Genomic DNA, 16,316 nt, shown 5'->3' with positions numbered 1-16,316 from the left:
CATCGGTGCTGGTGGGGGTTTGTTGTAGTGCGGGGGGCCTAGAATTAATAATTAATTAATTTCCATGGCAACCAAAAAAAAAACATTTCCATGACAACATATTTAAAAAAAAACATAAAAACTCACGCATAACCCTCCCCACACTCCCAAACGGCACACCCCCTTCGCCCCACCCACCAGGACCCCCACCCCCACCACCACTCGCCGATTGCTGCACGTAACTCGGCGGTCTCACGGGTCTCTCCGCCTGAGGCTGCATCTGTTGCCTAGCAACCAAACTCTGTTCCAATTCCTCTTGGAAAATGACGGGCACACCCCCCGCGATTTTTTTCTCGAACGTTGACATTTCCGAGGGGGAGGAGTCCTTGATTTTTCGGACAAAGTAACACGCCACGATCAGCGAGAGTAAACAGAGCACGGCGATTAATATCGAGGGGATGATGTACGTCGTTAGATACGGAGTTCTATTAAATTATTATTTTTTTAGTTGCCATGGTTACTGAAAATAATAAAATTAAAAAAGCTTACCCCTCCTTAACCCACACCCTCCAATCTTCATCCTCCTCTTCATCCCCCCCAGTCCCCTCGACCCCCCCGGTCCCCCCACTAACCCCCCCAGTTCCAAAATCAAACTCCTGCTTATCTTTGCCCCCACCCTCCACAGGGGTCGCCCCCCCGAGCAGGACCCCCCCAATGGGGACAACCCCCCCGGAATCACTCAAATTAAACTCTGGAGCGAAATAATTCTTCACCCCCCGATTGACCCCCCCTTCTTCCGACCAGAGAATCTTCCTTATTTCGTTTAACTCGTATTCCGAAGTCGGATTGGAAGAGTTCAACCACTTGAAAATGATGTGGGTCGAGTTTTTTGTGGGGGGCGTATGAGACTTGACGATCATCGAGGGGGATAATAGGGAGGAGAGCTTATCGATGAACTTCCGAACAGTGGGTGGGGTCCAGGGGGAGGAGGTGAAGTGGAGGGAGAATTCTGCTGAGTAATTTTGGGGGGGTTGGGGGGCGATTGAGATTGTGATGGAGTCGAAGGAGGTCCTTCCTAAGATACAAAAATTAATTAAGTTGCCATGGAAATAAAAAAATCCGTTGCCATGGAAATTAATTAAGTTGCCATGGTAACATATATTAAATTATAGATATATTAAATTATTTAGTTTCCATGGATATTTTTAAAAAAATCCGTTCCCATGGCAACAACACAAAAAATAGCACTACTCACCCCCCCTGTCCCCACAGACCACGACCCCCTCGATTTCCCCCGTTTCCATGGGCAGCCCATAAATCTCGTTATTTTTCCCGTCAAACTGCAGCCAAAAGTTGTCATGGAAATTTTCGAACGTTTCCAATTTTTTCAAGCTTAACAACACTTTATCTCCGTCTTCAGGATCGTAGCAAAAATCGTTCGGAATCTTGTACACCAAAAATGACCCCACTTTTCCATTGATTTTGTCGATTTGGTTCTTTATCGAGGGGGGGAAGTTCACGGTGGGGGTGGTCGTGGGGGTTTTCTTCGTGGTTGTTATGCTGAGGAGGGAGTCTTTGTCGCAGGGGGTGTGGCCTGGGTACGGTGTTAAGGTCAAGCTGTGAATTTTGTAAGTGTGGGGGAAATGGTTGCCATGGAGATTTTTTAGTTTTGAGTAGGTCGCGTTCAGCGTCGTCAGGGGGCATCTGTAATTTTTAAAAGAAATTTTAGTTGCCATGGAAATTAAAAATTTCGTAACCATGGAAATAATTAAGTAACCACGTGACTTACCCCCCCATTCCCACCCCCTCCACCACGATCGACTCATTGACAAACTCCACCCAAAAAGGAAACTCCCTCAAATTGACCCCCACAACGACCAAATCCTCCGGGGAATGGTCCCCCCTTCCCCCCCTCCTCACCCCCTCGAGAAACCCCACAAACTCCCTGAGCCCCCTTTCCACCGTTCCAAACTCCACCCTCCACAAATGATTCCAATTTCTCGAACGTTGCCGTTGCCGAACGGAAAAATAAATTTCCATGACAACCGAATTATTTTCACAAATTAATTCAAATTCCCAATCGGAAATCTCCTCGTTGCTTGGCAACGCTAAAATTTTCGTATTATTCCGACTATTAACCAATTGTATCCATGGCAACGCCGGTTTAATTTCATGACAACTCGCGTGGATAATTTCTTCATACTTAACACCAGAATTTAATACTTTTTTTGGCAGTTTTTTTATGATTTTTTCCATGGAAACTTGAGTAGTTGTCGTGGTTTCCATGGAAACGACGGGCGTTGCTAGGATGTAGTCTCCGGATCCGATGTAAACGTGGTCAGGTTTTATGGAGGAGCTGTAGAAATGTTGTAATACTGTCGTTGTCGTTGTTGTCGTTGGGGGTGTGGTTGTCATGGAAATGGGCGTGGTCGTCGTAACCACGTGACTCGTTGCCATGGAAACTATTGAAGGCGTCGGTTCGATGGGGATTTCAAACGATTTTTCTGAAGGAATCGATGGAAATATTTCATTTTCTTCGTCGTCATGGAAATTTTCAGGTAATTCTTCAGAATCCTCGGAATCTTCATCGTCGTCGTCATAGTTACCGGATCCGAATTCTTCCTGTTGCTTAGCAACCGTGTTTCGTTTATTCTTAGAATTCGGTCTTATAAAATAAGAAACGAAAGGATCCGGTTTGGAAGATTTTAATTTCTTTAATTTTAATTGGAGGTGCGTTTCCGAGCAGTTGTACTGGAATTCTTGAGAATAAGTTAGGGACGTTGTCAGGGAGAGGAACAGGGCTCCGGCAGTGCAGTGGGTGTTGGGTGGGGTTGGGGGAGTGGTTGCTATGGTTACTGTTAGGGTTGTCAGGAATAAGATTATTGTTGTCAGGTGGGTTATTTCCATGGTTACTAATTTTTTTGTATAAAAAAGGTGTGTTTCCTTGGTGAGGAGAGATATGTTTTTGTGGAAATTATTGTGGAATCAGTCGGAATCGCTCGGGAGCGGCGGCGGATGAGATGAGAGAAACGGTTTGGTTTGAATTTTCCATGGAAACTGGGAGAAGAGTGAGTGGGGGAATTTTTCATAGAAATTGTTTTTAGGTTTCCATAGAAATAATTGTTATGGGGAGAAATAATAGTAAAATTATCGAATTGGCCAAAGGGTTTAATAATTTTTATTTCAGTGAGTTTTCTTTTTTGGTTGTCATGGAATTTTTTGATTATATATTTTTTAAATGTATAAATATATATTTTTATAATTTCTATAATTAAAAAGTAACCATGGAAACTATATAATTTTTTTATAATTTCCCAGAACACCTCCAAACCCCTCCCGCCACCACCCCGGGCTACACCCGCCTCACCATCCCCCAGGGAAACTCCACCCCCCACGTGGTGATCGGTTTATTAACCCCCCAAATCCTAGAAAACCTATCCCCATGGCAACCACATTTCATCCTCAGAAACAAAAACTTGGAATTCACCCCAAAAAATCCGGAAAAACGCACCGAAATTTTCCATGAAATCCTCCTCGACTGGAAAGAAAAGGGACTTTTCCACCTGGACAAAACGTGGCGGGGGGAGGTGATTAAAATAAAAATTTAGTAACCATGGCAACTAAAAATAATAAATCTCTATGCAGAACTTTGAGATAAAACCCGGCTCGCACTACACCTCGGACTCAACTCCGCCCCTTTTCACCCTCGACCGCTCGGCCACCCCCCTTTTCGGCCTCCGACAATTCGGTGTCCATGTCAACGGATTTGTCAGAAAACCCAGTGGATTGTCGCTATGGTTACAGAAAAGATCCGGAAATAGGGAAATGTGGCCGGGGTTTTTCGATAATTTGGTATATGAATTTATTTTTTTTTGTTTCCATGGCAACTAATTCCATAAAAACACAGGTCGGGGGTGGGCTCTCCACGAAAAACACGATAATCACCACGGCAACGAAGGAATCCTCGGAAGAAGCCTCGATTCCGAGCGATTATTTAATGGAAAATTTGAAACCCGCCGGGGCCGTTAGCTTTTTTTACGAGTCGAATTACGGACTATTTCCGAACACTGAATTTGTCTTTGACCTTGAATTGAGTGAAGATTTCGAACCTTCGAATAATGACGGAGAAGTCGAGGGATTTGTTTTGGTCACAGTTGAGGTATGGTTGCCATGGTTACCATTTTTATTTTTTAGTTGCCATGGTTACATAATTTTTTTAGGAAGCCATGGAAATCGTGAAATCATCAAAATTCAAAACAACCTCATGCCCCGTGATTTTGGATTTTTTAGTCAGACACGGATTCATCAATAGTTTCAATGGTAACCATGGTGATTTTTTTTACGTTTCCATGGTAAATATTTTTTTTTTCTGCAGAACCACAGTTACCACAACTCCTCCCCCTTCTCCACATGCCGTTGGATATGTTTTACACAAGTAACCATGGAAATTATTAACAAACATTTTGTAACCATGGATATTTTATTTAAATAAAAATAAAAATACATCACTCCTCCCCGCACAACAAAGTTTTCCCGAAGAAATCCTCATAGAAACCAATTTCCCCTTCGAATTGCTCTAACAACACGCCCGCCTGGTTGTCATGGTTACAATTTTCATCAAAAGCTTGCAGCGTAACCGGGGCGATCCGGAATTCTTCAAATAAATTTAGTAATTCAGACTCGGAAGTGTTTGAGGAATTCGTCGAGTGGGTGGGGTTCGTCGTCGTGGTGGGTGTGGAGTGGGAGTGGCGCGTGTCCAAGGGGTTTGGTGATGGGAAATGCGTAGCAAATGGGAGGGTTATGATGTGGGTGGGGTTGTTGGTTGCCATGGTTACTGTGGGGGGAGGGGTGGGGGTGGGGGGAGTTTTGGGGTGGGTGTGGTGGTGGGAACAATGATTGTTTCTTCGCTCTGCGGTGGGGTCGAGGGGGGTGGCTAAAAAAACAGAAAAAAATATTATCCAGTTACCATGACAACCAAAAAAAAAACCCATACCCTGAGCATCTTGAAGAAATCATCCTCCTCCTCCTCCCCCTCATCACAGTCAACTCTAATAATTTGATCCATACTCCCAAACGCGGGCCGAACTTGATTGGCTTTCGTTTCCATGGCAACCATCCCATCCCCATAGTGATCCGATTTTATTAATAAACTCTCTTTCTGCGAGGTAAATAGCTCCATTTTCGTCCGATGAAATATATACGTCACAACAGAAGTCGTGTTGGACCCCGAAGGGGAGGAGGAGTCATCCGTGGGTGTGGTCCCGGGGTCCTGCTGTGATTATTATTTATTTATTCACTTAGTTACCATGGCAACAACATTTTAAAAAAACTAAAAAAATACCTGCCCCAGGAAAGCCTTTTTAAATCCCTCCCCCAAAAGACTCGCGATTTTCTCATCCGTAAAATCCTCATCGGTTAAATCCGATTTAATTTCGTAACCAATGGCAACGTCGGGACCGGACTTTCGAGCAATTTTGTATCCCGGCATGGTTCGGGTTAAACAAAGCACCGATCTTATCGTGAGTCCCAGGCGGCTGTAAATGTTGTACACGTCGCGGGGGGACTGCAATTGTTTCCATGGCAACGGTTTTTTAAATATTAATTTTTGGGGTTTTTAACCATAGCAACGGTTTTATTTTTGGTAACCATGGAAACAAACCTGTAAATTCCCGGCGTCGACAAGGAACCTCCAAATTTCCAGGGGAATCGTTAAATCCTCCGTTGTTAGGTACGTTTCTATGGTGACTGAATAGGTGGGGAGGGTTTTTCCTAAATGGGGGTGGAGGTTTTGGAGGATGGTGCGATGGGGAAGGGGTGGTGGGGTGGTTCCTGGGGGGGTGGAAGGCGGGAGGGGTGGTGGGGGTTCCTCGTCGGGGATGTTAAGGTTGAACTGTGGGATTTATGGAAATATTTTAGTAACCATGGTAATTTATAAAAAAATAAGTATCCATGGAAATATTTTTTTTAGATCAAAGATGGAAACTTTAGAATTTAAGTAACCATGGAAATATTTTTAAAAAAATATGTAACCATGGAAATTAAAAACTTTAAGCAACCATGGAAATATTTTTTTAAACCAAGTAACCATGGAAATAAAAAAAACTCAAAACCCCACCCAATCCGCCAACTGAAGACTGTTCGGCAGTCGACACTCGGTCTTGACCTTCTTGCCCCCATTGATCCGCGAGGTGACGATGACTTGCGTCGATTTTATCAAGAAAAATTTCACAAATCTTTCAATGTCTTTTTTCAGACTTGTCTCCGTCGGGGTCGTTTCCATGGAAACCAGGGTGGAATTCGTCGAGCTCGTCGTTTCCGTGGTTTCCATTATTTTCACATTTTTTTATTGAATTTTAAAAATTAGAAAGATTGTAAATATGGTGAGTTTCTATGGAGATTTGAATTTCCCGCCGTGGAGTTTGTTATGGGAACGGGAACGAGGAAATAATAAAAAAAGGAGGAAATTGTTTATTTATTTTTTTGGGAGTGTGAAATGGCTGGACAATTAAATAGTTAATTAAAAATTAATTAACAATGAATCTCCAAGGATTTTTAGATTTTTTTCAAAAGGAAAAGGTTGCCATAGAAATTGTTATCTAAATTTTGTATCCGTTTCCATGGAAATAAATTTAAAAATAAATAAAATCTCCATAGACATTCCGCCCCAAGAAACGTTTCGAACCGGGGACGCTCCGTTACGGACTTCACAAAGCGGCGCAGGCCTCGCTAAATTCGGGAATTAATTTAGCGCAAGCCGTAAAGTTACCAAAGGGGGAAGATCTGAATGATTGGATAGCCGTTCATGGTTCGTGTTTCCGTGGCAACTGATTTTTTAAATTTCCATGACAACTAATTTAATTTCCATGACAAAACCTCTCCACAGTGGTCGACTTTTTCAACCGGATAAACCTAATTTACGGCACCGTTTGTGATTACTGCACAGGTATTTAAATTCTTTTTTAAAAAACCCCGTTCCCATGACAACAGAAATCCTTAAATCCGTAGAAAAAACCTGCCCCAAAATGTCTGGGGGCCCAAAGTTCGAGTATTTGTGGGCGGACCCCTCGACGCCCGAGTATAAAAAACCCACCCAGCTGCCGGCCCCACGCTACGTCGCCTTGCTCATGGACTGGATCGAAAGCCAAATCAATAATGAAAACGTCTTCCCCACCAGCACCGGTGAGTTTCCATGGCAACGATGAGATTTTTATTTCCATATTTTAATTAATTTCCCGGTTTCCATAGAAAACCCGTTCCCGAAAAATTTCCAATCCATTTGCCGAAAGATCCTGACGCGGCTTTTCCGCGTTTTCGTACACGTCTACATTCACCATTTCGACAGTGAGTTTTATTTATTTTGTTGCCATGACAACAAAAATTTCTAAAAATGTATTTTATTCCAGGAATCGTGGCGTTGGGGGCGGTAATTTAATTAATTTAAAAAAATTCCATTTCCATGACAACCAAAATATTTATTAAAAAAAATAATTTCCGCAGGAAGCCCACGTGAACACGTGTTACAAGCATTTTTACTATTTCGTTTCCGAGTTTAATTTAATTTCCGCAAAGGAATTGGAACCTTTGGCCGAGATGACCGTCAGGATTTGCCCGCCAATTAATGAATTTTCCCACGCCGGGGAGTTTTCAGGGGGTCATTAATTCGTTTTTCTCTGTAATAAAGTGATTTTGTTTTTTAAAACTAGTGAAAAGCCCGTAGATCGACGGGTGAATAAAAGTCTGTGTCAAAAAAAAACTAGTACCAAAGCCCGTCTTGAAACTCATTTTTCTGCACAAAATTTTATTACAATTTATACAAAAAACCTTTTACAATGTATAAAAAAATCAGTCTCTTCTCTCCCCTAAAAAAAACCCCAAAAAATTAATTAGCCAAACCTCTCCCCCACCAACACCACCAATTTCTTCTTCCCCTTGTACTCCCTTTTAATCCCCTGGACAACGTTCCTAAACTGTCCCAACCCCTCCGGTGCGAATAAAAAACACTCTTTGGCTTTCCCCAAATACTCGATAAAATCCGCGTAATGTCGCGGCGAGATGTGCGCCAGTCGATTATGGATCGTCGTCACATAGGAATTTATCGTAGCCTCAACCAATAATTTCAATCTTGCATATATTTTACAAGTGCTGTTTGTGTTCCGGTGACATTTTCGAGGGGGCTCCATCGCGGCTCGTTTTAAAATTTCGGATAATACCGAAGCGCATTTTATATTGGAGATTATCACCGGGAGCAGGTTCGAGAGCTCGGTGTCGCCGAGGCTTTGGGCCAGGGTGCAGGTCCAGTGGATGTCCGAGATCGAGGAGTGGGTTTCCTGTGTGGGATTTTATTTACTGGTTAGTAAGCCCGTGTATTTTTTAAAAATTTAATTACTAGCAAATAAGCCCGTGCCTCCCCGGGTGACGACTCACCTGATTGAAAGGGATGTGGAGATGCCCAATGGCGATCGCCGCCAGTTTATAAGCCCTCAGGGGATACCCCCGATGCTCCATGTACCTCGCAATAGTGAAAATCTGCTGGCAGTTGAGTAAATTCTGCTGTTTTGCAGCTTCTAAAATGATCTGATACGCCGTTTCAAAGGAGACCGGGTCGGATTCACAGATTGTCAGGGCGTTCAGGGAGCAGTTACCAGGGTCCTAAAATTATTATTTTCGAGTTATTAACCCATTGCCACCATGGAAACCAAAAAAAAAATCCTTACTTACCACCCGCATCCCCCCCAATCCCACCTGCCTCGCCGCCTCCCCTAAACTCTGTTGCTGCGCGAAGTTCAAATTTAACCTCAAACTGGTCCCCCTCGTGAGAAATTCCCTCGCCAAGGTCCCCACTGCCTCATTCGGTGTAAAGTAATCCCCCCAATTGGTCAATAAATACAAAACCTGGATCCACCCGCAGATGAGGCTCGAATTCATGACCCATCGTACAATGTCCCATCGCTTCCGGTGATTGAATTTTAACGTCGATTTCAGCACGTGCAATCCAAGATTAAAGCTAAAATTGAGTAAATTAGCATTAGTTTCCTCCAAACGAGAGGATTCCTGGGCGATCCGGAAGAGACACGAGATGGATTTTATATTAGTTGATAGCGTGGCGAGGATCGTGTCCAGGTCTTTTTTTGATAATTTAGAGGTGTTTATTAGCAATAAAGTGAGGTTAACTTGCTGGTTTTCTAACTGAGTCGTGATGAAACTCGTGGGTGGGATGAGTTTTAGATACTTAACAGCCAATTTGAAACACTGGGAAGTAGGATTATTTTTGTAGAGAAATTTAGCGAAATTGTAAAGGGGGAGGATGTTGGGAGTGTAGGTTTTTGAGAGAAATAGAGAAATGTATTTTTCTATGGTAACGGATGGAGGGGTTTTCAAATTTTGAATGAATAATTCTTCGTTTTTCAGCCATTTCTCTTGTAAGTAAAGGGAATTTGGAATTTGGCGGTTCTGCGCGAGAGTTAGTAAGCCAAATTCCCCCGCTAAATCCAAATTTTCCCGCTGCAAAACGTTGTAAACTATTTTCGCTAAATCGTAATCCAATTCGTAATTCTCTAATTTTTTCGTGATTTTATAGATTTTCAGCGCGAGTTGAGAGGTCTGTTTTTGGTAACCATGGTAACAATTTAGGGATTGCAGTCGGAGGGTGTTTAGCTTGAGGTCGGAGGTTTTTTTGGAGTAGTCTGTTTTTAGGAGGGTGAGGCATTTTTTCAAGAGGGGGGTGTGGTTCTCGTCCAGGGGGATGTTGGGGGAGGAGGTGAATTGGGTCAGGAGTTTGGTGTAGAGGGCGTCGCGTTGGGGGATGGTTTTCGTGGGGGACATGACGGTGATTTGCCAGAGGGTGTGGATCTGGTCCCAGAGGGAGGTCCGGTGGGGGGGTTTGTTCTCGAGGATCGTTTGGGTGAGGAGGGTGAGGATCCGGGGGGCGTTGGTGTCCGAGTTGTAGGTCATCGTGTGGATCTGTTTCCATAGAGATTTTTTATTAGTTGTTGTCATGGAAATAATTTATTTTGTTGCTATGGAGATTTTTAATGTGTTTCCATAGAAATTAGAGATATGGATTAATTTATCATTTCTATGGGAAATTATGAAATGTTTCCAAGGAAATAAAATAAATTCCGATATTTTTCCATGGAAATTAGAGAAAGTTGTCATGGAAACGATATTCTAATTATTTCCATGGAAATTTAGCTACCGTTTCCATGGAATTATTGTGGTTGAATTTCCATGGAAACACCACATTCTAAATTTCCCGTTCCCATGGAATTAAAAAAAATTACTCACCTTCTTGAACAACCCCCCCACGACCCCCTCTAACCTCCCCTCATCATAAACATTATCCTTAATCAATTCCGCCATGTTCTGCTCATTGAACGCCCACGAATTTTCATCCCCCGTGGAAGCCCCCGCCGTGATATCCGGCGCTCCGTGTATGGAATTTATCTCATTTTTATTCGATAAGAGCTTATCCGCCAAATTCTGCGTCGATGGCAACACGGAAGGATGCGAATGGAGCAAATATTGAACGAGTTTTTGGAGCTGGGGGCGCGTCAGGGTTTGGAGCGTTTCTATGGAATTTATTTAACAAATATTATTTTATAGTTGCCATGGAAAAATAAATTTAGTTTCCATGGAAATAATTACCGCTGATAGGAACCCTCAATTCGATTTTTTGAGGGTGTTGAATTCTGAAAATTGCCAAGGCGACGACGTGATCACACCAAAATATTAATTTGTCCAGAGTGGGTGTGGTTTTCTTAGAGGGCGTCGTCGGCGGGGGGTGCGACGGGGAGGAGGTGCACGTACAGGATATGGAGGTTATCTTGCATCTGGAATTTTTTTAAGGTTTTTTAGTTGTCATGGAGATTTGGTAAATTGTTTCCATGGGGATTTATAAATAGTAACCATGGAAATTTATGTAAAATATAGTTTCCATGGGATTTTTTCAACTGGAATTTTTTATTATTACTATATTAAGAACATTTATTAATTTCCATGGAGATTTGTACATTTTTAAATTTTAATTTAACACACAAATTTCGTGCTAAAAATTGGCAGAGGAATTTGGCGTGCCAAAAAAATGCCAAAATTGGCATAAATTTTGGCGTGATAAAAATTGGCACGCTAAAAAATGCCAAATTTTATGCCAATTTTGGCACTTTTTGGCAAAAAATTTAGCACCCTCTAAAAATTGGCAAAACCTATCAAACAAGTAACCACGGAAATACTCACCTGTCAAAATGGATCCTCACATCCTCCCCTGACCCACTCCCCCCACTCGTGACCCTCCCACTCAGCAAAAACCCCACCTGCAACACCTTACTCACCTCCCACAACTCCCCCCTCCACTCTTTTTCCTCATCATTAAAATAGTTGCTATAGATTAAAATTTCCTTGAGTTGCCGTGGAAACGCGTAATAAATGATTTTCCGCTGCACGGGTTCGGGAATTATTTTGTAACGTTCTTCAATCAATTGAAAAGGATACAGCGCCGCGACCACGCGCGACGACTGGTCCAACAGCGTTCCTACGGACATTTTTTTATGAGAGATCGTTAGGTTGTCATGGTTATTTTATTTGTAATTTTTGTGTTTGGAGATCAATTTTTGTGTGTATGCGAGGAGTTGCGAGTGAGTAAAAAATAAAGGTGGAGCGTATAGAAGAGTAGAGGGTGATTTTTTTATGGATTGTGGATTGGGAGGGAGCTTTCATTATTTTGGGGGTGGGGGATTTTTTTAATTATTAAATTATTTCTATGGTAACGGTTATGTATTAATTGGTACTTAAATTCCGTGATTTATACACGCCCCCTGGAAATAGTTTGTAACCGTGGGAACAATAAAATCTCCTCAAGGGATATGTTGCTCTGTGAAGGGTGAATAAATAACTGGTTGCCATGGTGATTTTATCGTTGTTTTTGTCGTCGTAGTGATTTATTTATTTATTTTGGAAAATGTCGCAAAATCAAAAAATGGTCATAATTCCGCGTGTAAAGAAAATTACGACGCGAGTGAGTAGTTCGGAAATTGCCATGGAAACAGAGGAACAAATTCAACCTAAAAAATTACAAAATCCCGTCAAGGAAAGTCAAGCGAGGATGGAGCTACACAGGGAGTTGATGTTCAATCAGAAAATGTAAGTGAGGGGGGGGGGGGGGTGGGGTTTTTTGTTAGGGATTTTTTTGTCATGGAAACTAAAACTAGTGGTTTTTTGGACTGTTTCCATGGAAACTGAATTGTTTTAAGTTATTTCTATGGAAATACTTTTTATTTCTAAGGAAACGTTAATTTTTTTATAAATAATTTCCCTGGAAACTAAAATTCCCTGATTTTCCATGGAAATTTTTCTAAATTATTATAGAAACCAAGCAATAAGTTTTAAATTAAAATAAATTTGGTTTTATTTTTTATTTCCATGGAAATAATATTTTCTGCATAATTTCAATTCTTACTGACTAAATAAAAAATCTAAATAATTTTTTTCCATGGAAACTGCATAAATATTTTCGAATCCATAGAAACTGAATTATTTCTATAGAAACCAAATTAATAAAAATCCCAATTTCCACAGAGGGACCTCCCCCCTCTCCAAAAAGACCGAGTTACAAAAGGCCCTGGAGAAAATCAAGTGTTCGAAAGCCGCTGCCTCATCCTCTTCGCCCCCCGAAGTATCCACTGATTTCGATAAGATCTTAACCGAGCGGAAACGATACATTGACGACAATCATTATTTCGTTGATAAGGACAATAATTTAGCGACCGCGGAGGGCACGGCAGCCGCGGCCGCGCGAGATGCGAGCTCAGAGTTTGAAAAGGTTCATAGGAAAATTATCAAGAAGAAAGAGGAGTCGTGAAAAGTATATTTTTTCATAAATTTCCGAGAAAAAATATATATTTCTGGAAACTTTATTCCCGAAAAAAATGTATATAAATTCCACTGAAAAATTCCTATATATTTTTATGCAAATAATCAGTATTATATGTAAATAACGTTGTTATGGAAATAAATATTTTTTTGTCATGGAAACTCATTTTATTACTGGTTGTCATGGAAATAAAATTACTAACACGTCCTGAAAATATATATATTTTAAATGTATAATTAGAAACAAATTAATAAAATTCTTTGGCCTTATTGACGATTTGCGGGGAAGGTCGGAAAGAGTTTAATTTGTTGGATGGGATGGGTCGTCGGGAGGTGAGGGGGATGTTTATCTCCGAGGGGGAGGTGTAGTAGCTTTGTGGGTGGGGGTGTGGGTGTGGCTGCTGTCGTGGGGGGTGTGCCTGTTGTGGGTGTGGTTGCCTAGGTGATTGAAATTGCTGCTGCGGCTGTTGCTGCTGTTGGGGCCTTCTATACTCTTCTTCCTCCTCCCCCTCTTCACTACTCGCAAAATATTTCCCCCCCTGACCACCCCCACCCCCACTCGCGTGACCTCCGACAACCTCCCTGTTCCCATTTTCCCCCCCGAACCCCTCGGGGAAAAATCGATCCGCATATTTCAATGACGTATTATAAGCCGCAGCCTGTTTGGAATTGATCGGTTTGTACAAATAATCATTCACAAAGTGGAAATCCGATGATTTCTGACATTGAAAATCCGACGAGGGGGGCACGCAGATTAGGTGGATCTATTACACAATTTATTGTTATTATTAGTTGCCATGGTTACTGTTGAGAAAGTTGTTGTCATGGGTGAATAAATATAAATATTTTTGTGTTGCCATGGGTGAATGATTTCTTAGGGGAAATTGTTTGTGGAAAGTTTGTGATAATAGAAAAAAAATTAAAAGTCATGGTAACGCGATTTAGTAAAAATAATAATTGTCATGGCAACAAAAAATAATTGGTATAGCAACGAAAAAATAGTGAATTACCTGATGAAAAGCAAATTGGTTAGGACACAGCCAGGAATGCTTGCCCCCATCCTGACAATAATGAAATACTTCGCAATTCAGCGTGTCGTCGGCATAGTAACCGTCCTGGAAATTAATCGGTAATTTTAATCAATAATTAAAAACACCAATTAAAATTACCAATTAAAAATCCCCACCTTCTTCCCACCACATTCAAACTTTGAATTGAGCATTAATTCCTGGAGACGATCCGGTTTTTGCTCCTCCTCTTCCAATTCACGTTCCTCGGAGGACGTGAGTTTTTCCAGTGATTGCTGTTGAGGGTATTGTGGGCGGAGCTTATGTTGCTGTTGTTGCGGTTTCCTAGGAAACGAATTTTCATAATAATTCTGTTGCGATGGATACTGATTCGCGGCCGTTTCCATGGTGAAATCCGTTGAAGGCTTAAAATCCACGGCATTGTACTTTGCATGGTGCACTTGTTGCTTAGGAACCAGGGTCACACCCCCCACCGCACTCACCACCACACCCACGATAAAAACAGAAAAATACATGTTCCCTCGGCAACCGTCGCAATAAAACTAATCCAAAAACCATGACAACCATTTTTATTATATCTCTCTATCCTAAAATATGAAAGTAAAACTCTTACTTTCAAGTTCAAGGTTAGTAACCATGCCAACACACGAAAACCCACGTAACCATGACGACCATTTTTTTATTATCTCTTTTTAAAATATAGCATATACAAAAAATAAAATCAATCTTCATCACTTTTTCGACCACTCCCCCCGCCGGAGGCACTCCCCTTGCTCGCTTCATCGTCGCTATCACTGTTTTTTGTTATCTCTTCTTTCAGCGCGCGACCAACGATGGTTAGGCTGGATTTGGTCGCGCGAAGGTCGCTTCGGTCGCGGTCGCGCTCTCCGCGCTCATTTATCTTATTATTATTATTTACGAGTTTACTCTTCGCGGCGAGTTCTTTTTGGAGCGCTTTTAATTTCGCGCTCATGTTTTGAACCTTCACGTCATAGTCGCGCTGCGCTTGGTTGAGCTTGGAGCGCAGTTCGTTTTCAGTGGTGAAGTTGTTCGCTTTCAGGTCGGTTATCTTTAATTTAATTTTAATCATTAATTGCAATTAATTAATTATAATTAAAGCGCAGCTGAGCGCCCCTAACCTGCCTATCCTTCGCGAGCAACTCCTTGTCCTTGAGCGCGACCTGCCGATTGAGCCCCGCGATCTGTTCTTTTAACTGAGTCAGCGCGACCATGTGATCCGAACAGTTGTGCTCCTCGTTCAAAATCATGAGTTTCCCACCCCCCTCTTTTTTTGTAGATAACTGGGGTGGGGGGGAGGAGGAGGAAGTAGGAACGTCATGTGACAATTTAGTGACGTCAGGGCGGTGGGGGCGCTTGTCTTGGGAGGAATGGTGCTGGTGGGAGGGGTGGTTGGAGGAGGACGAGTGGGTGTGGTCACGGTGGGTGGAGGAAGTAGAGTGGTGGGTGGGGTTTGAAGAGGGGTGCGTGGAAGAGGAGAGGTTTGATGATGGGTGGGTGTGGCCGTGTTTCCTAGGAAATTATAAAAAAATTAAATTTTCCGTGGGAAATTAAAAAAATTCAAAAACTCACCGCTTTCTCCCGCCGCCACCCCCACTCGCGCCGCTGATTTTCTCGCTGGATTTAGTCTTTGCCAGAGCGCGCTTATACGACAAGGTGCACAGCCAGCAGAGCAGTTTTCCATCGACCTGCGGAGAAAATAACAGCAATTAAATTAGCGCAACTATAAACAGCGCGCCACTACATAAAAAAGCGCCCAAGGATAAAAGCGCTCCAACCTTCTTGTCCTCCTCCCCCCTGTCAAAAGCGCACTGCATTTTGCACTGTTCGCACCCCACCGGCAAACCATACTTCTTCTCCGAATTCGTACACCGCTGACACTTATTCCCGATGAAAGCCGCGATAATATTGCAATAAACACAACTTTGCGGTTTCCCATAAGTCTTCACGTTAGACGAGCATTTCGCGCACGTGGGGTGCGTCGTGGATTTTGAGGTTTGTTGGAATTCCGTTCGGCAGTAGGTGCATTTACAATAAGGATACGATGTTCGGCAGCTCTATGGAGATTTATAATTTTAGTTGTCATGGCAACAATTTTAAAATTAAATAAAAAATCACCTTGCAAAGCTGCTGTCCAGCGGATAAATCTTCAAACGGATGTCGCGAATAGCAACGGGAACAGGCGAACAGCGTCGTCATGGAATTTTGCGTATTAGTGGTCGTGGGGGAGGTCATTTTTTAGTTTTGTAAATTTTTCTGGGGGATAAAATTGTGGGGATAAAAATGCCGTTGTTTTTATCGTCGTGTTTGAGTGTCGAGTGTGATTTAAGTCAAGGGAAAAAAGAGCGGGAGTTTTGAATCGGGGTTTCTCTATGGAAACGCTGGAAGTGAGATTTTTTTTATGATTATTTTATTTCTATGATTTCA

The 16,316-nt window shown here is 42.2% G+C and overlaps 7 protein-coding genes across 9 annotated transcripts; 3 read left to right on the top strand and 4 right to left on the bottom strand.

The window, feature by feature from the left end:
- The first annotated feature begins 2,287 nt into the window (after positions 1-2,287).
- LOC110860007 (nudix hydrolase 20, chloroplastic) lies at positions 2,288-4,499 on the top strand. 3 transcript variants are annotated; one of them, XR_004837135.1, is made up of 6 exons: positions 2,288-2,537; positions 3,298-3,566; positions 3,625-3,831; positions 3,887-4,138; positions 4,204-4,299; positions 4,355-4,388. XR_004837135.1 is itself a non-coding variant. In XM_035859799.1 (6 exons), the coding sequence occupies exons 1-6, from the start codon at positions 2,435-2,437 to the stop codon at positions 4,432-4,434; spliced, it is 1,011 nt and encodes a 336-aa protein (XP_035715692.1). In that variant the 5' UTR covers positions 2,288-2,434; the 3' UTR covers positions 4,435-4,499. The 3 variants fall into 3 exon arrangements, 2 of the variants coding, with proteins under 2 accessions (XP_035715692.1, XP_021964740.1); XM_035859799.1 differs by having other exon boundaries at positions 4,200-4,299; positions 4,355-4,499; XM_022109048.2 differs by lacking the exon at positions 2,288-2,537 and adding an exon at positions 2,897-3,165 and having other exon boundaries at positions 4,200-4,299; positions 4,355-4,499.
- LOC110859984 (autophagy-related protein 13 homolog) lies at positions 4,441-6,338 on the bottom strand. The gene is made up of 5 exons (XM_022109025.2): positions 6,095-6,338; positions 5,639-5,869; positions 5,321-5,542; positions 4,973-5,251; positions 4,441-4,912 (listed from the first exon to the last, which is right to left on the bottom strand). The coding sequence occupies exons 1-5, from the start codon at positions 6,305-6,307 to the stop codon at positions 4,811-4,813; spliced, it is 1,047 nt and encodes a 348-aa protein (XP_021964717.1). The 5' UTR covers positions 6,308-6,338; the 3' UTR covers positions 4,441-4,810.
- A 39-nt stretch (positions 6,339-6,377) lies between these two features.
- On the top strand, positions 6,378-7,735 carry LOC110860004 (MOB kinase activator-like 3). The gene is made up of 7 exons (XM_022109046.2): positions 6,378-6,555; positions 6,634-6,784; positions 6,863-6,922; positions 6,985-7,158; positions 7,225-7,320; positions 7,383-7,402; positions 7,477-7,735. The coding sequence occupies exons 1-7, from the start codon at positions 6,514-6,516 to the stop codon at positions 7,636-7,638; spliced, it is 705 nt and encodes a 234-aa protein (XP_021964738.1). The 5' UTR covers positions 6,378-6,513; the 3' UTR covers positions 7,639-7,735.
- LOC110860003 (zinc finger SWIM domain-containing protein 6) lies at positions 7,515-11,695 on the bottom strand. Its single transcript, XM_022109045.2, has 6 exons — positions 11,212-11,695; positions 10,624-10,808; positions 10,264-10,547; positions 8,698-9,939; positions 8,404-8,628; positions 7,515-8,306 (listed from the first exon to the last, which is right to left on the bottom strand). The coding sequence occupies exons 1-6, from the start codon at positions 11,514-11,516 to the stop codon at positions 7,863-7,865; spliced, it is 2,685 nt and encodes an 894-aa protein (XP_021964737.1). The 5' UTR covers positions 11,517-11,695; the 3' UTR covers positions 7,515-7,862.
- Positions 11,696-11,784: 89 nt separating this feature from the next.
- Positions 11,785-12,900, top strand: LOC110860006. The gene is made up of 2 exons (XM_022109047.2): positions 11,785-12,114; positions 12,550-12,900. Exons 1-2 carry the CDS (start codon positions 11,933-11,935, stop codon positions 12,830-12,832), a joined length of 465 nt encoding a protein of 154 aa, XP_021964739.1. The 5' UTR covers positions 11,785-11,932; the 3' UTR covers positions 12,833-12,900.
- An 88-nt stretch (positions 12,901-12,988) lies between these two features.
- On the bottom strand, positions 12,989-14,536 carry LOC110860002. The gene is made up of 3 exons (XM_022109044.2): positions 14,030-14,536; positions 13,854-13,958; positions 12,989-13,607 (listed from the first exon to the last, which is right to left on the bottom strand). Exons 1-3 carry the CDS (start codon positions 14,384-14,386, stop codon positions 13,092-13,094), a joined length of 978 nt encoding a protein of 325 aa, XP_021964736.1. The 5' UTR covers positions 14,387-14,536; the 3' UTR covers positions 12,989-13,091.
- On the bottom strand, positions 14,531-16,235 carry LOC110859802 (protein FAM76A). Its single transcript, XM_022108796.2, has 5 exons — positions 16,008-16,235; positions 15,668-15,946; positions 15,462-15,577; positions 15,011-15,401; positions 14,531-14,940 (listed from the first exon to the last, which is right to left on the bottom strand). The coding sequence occupies exons 1-5, from the start codon at positions 16,122-16,124 to the stop codon at positions 14,593-14,595; spliced, it is 1,251 nt and encodes a 416-aa protein (XP_021964488.1). The 5' UTR covers positions 16,125-16,235; the 3' UTR covers positions 14,531-14,592.
- Positions 16,236-16,316: the final 81 nt, after the last annotated feature.

The sequence above is a fragment of the Folsomia candida genome, unplaced genomic scaffold, assembly GCF_002217175.1.
Source record: "Folsomia candida strain VU population unplaced genomic scaffold, ASM221717v1 Fcan01_Sc028, whole genome shotgun sequence".
In the NCBI taxonomy this organism is placed as follows: domain Eukaryota; kingdom Metazoa; phylum Arthropoda; class Collembola; order Entomobryomorpha; family Isotomidae; genus Folsomia; species Folsomia candida.
Note: the sequence above shows the minus strand (reverse complement) of the source record. Positions and strands in the feature narration are given on the sequence as shown.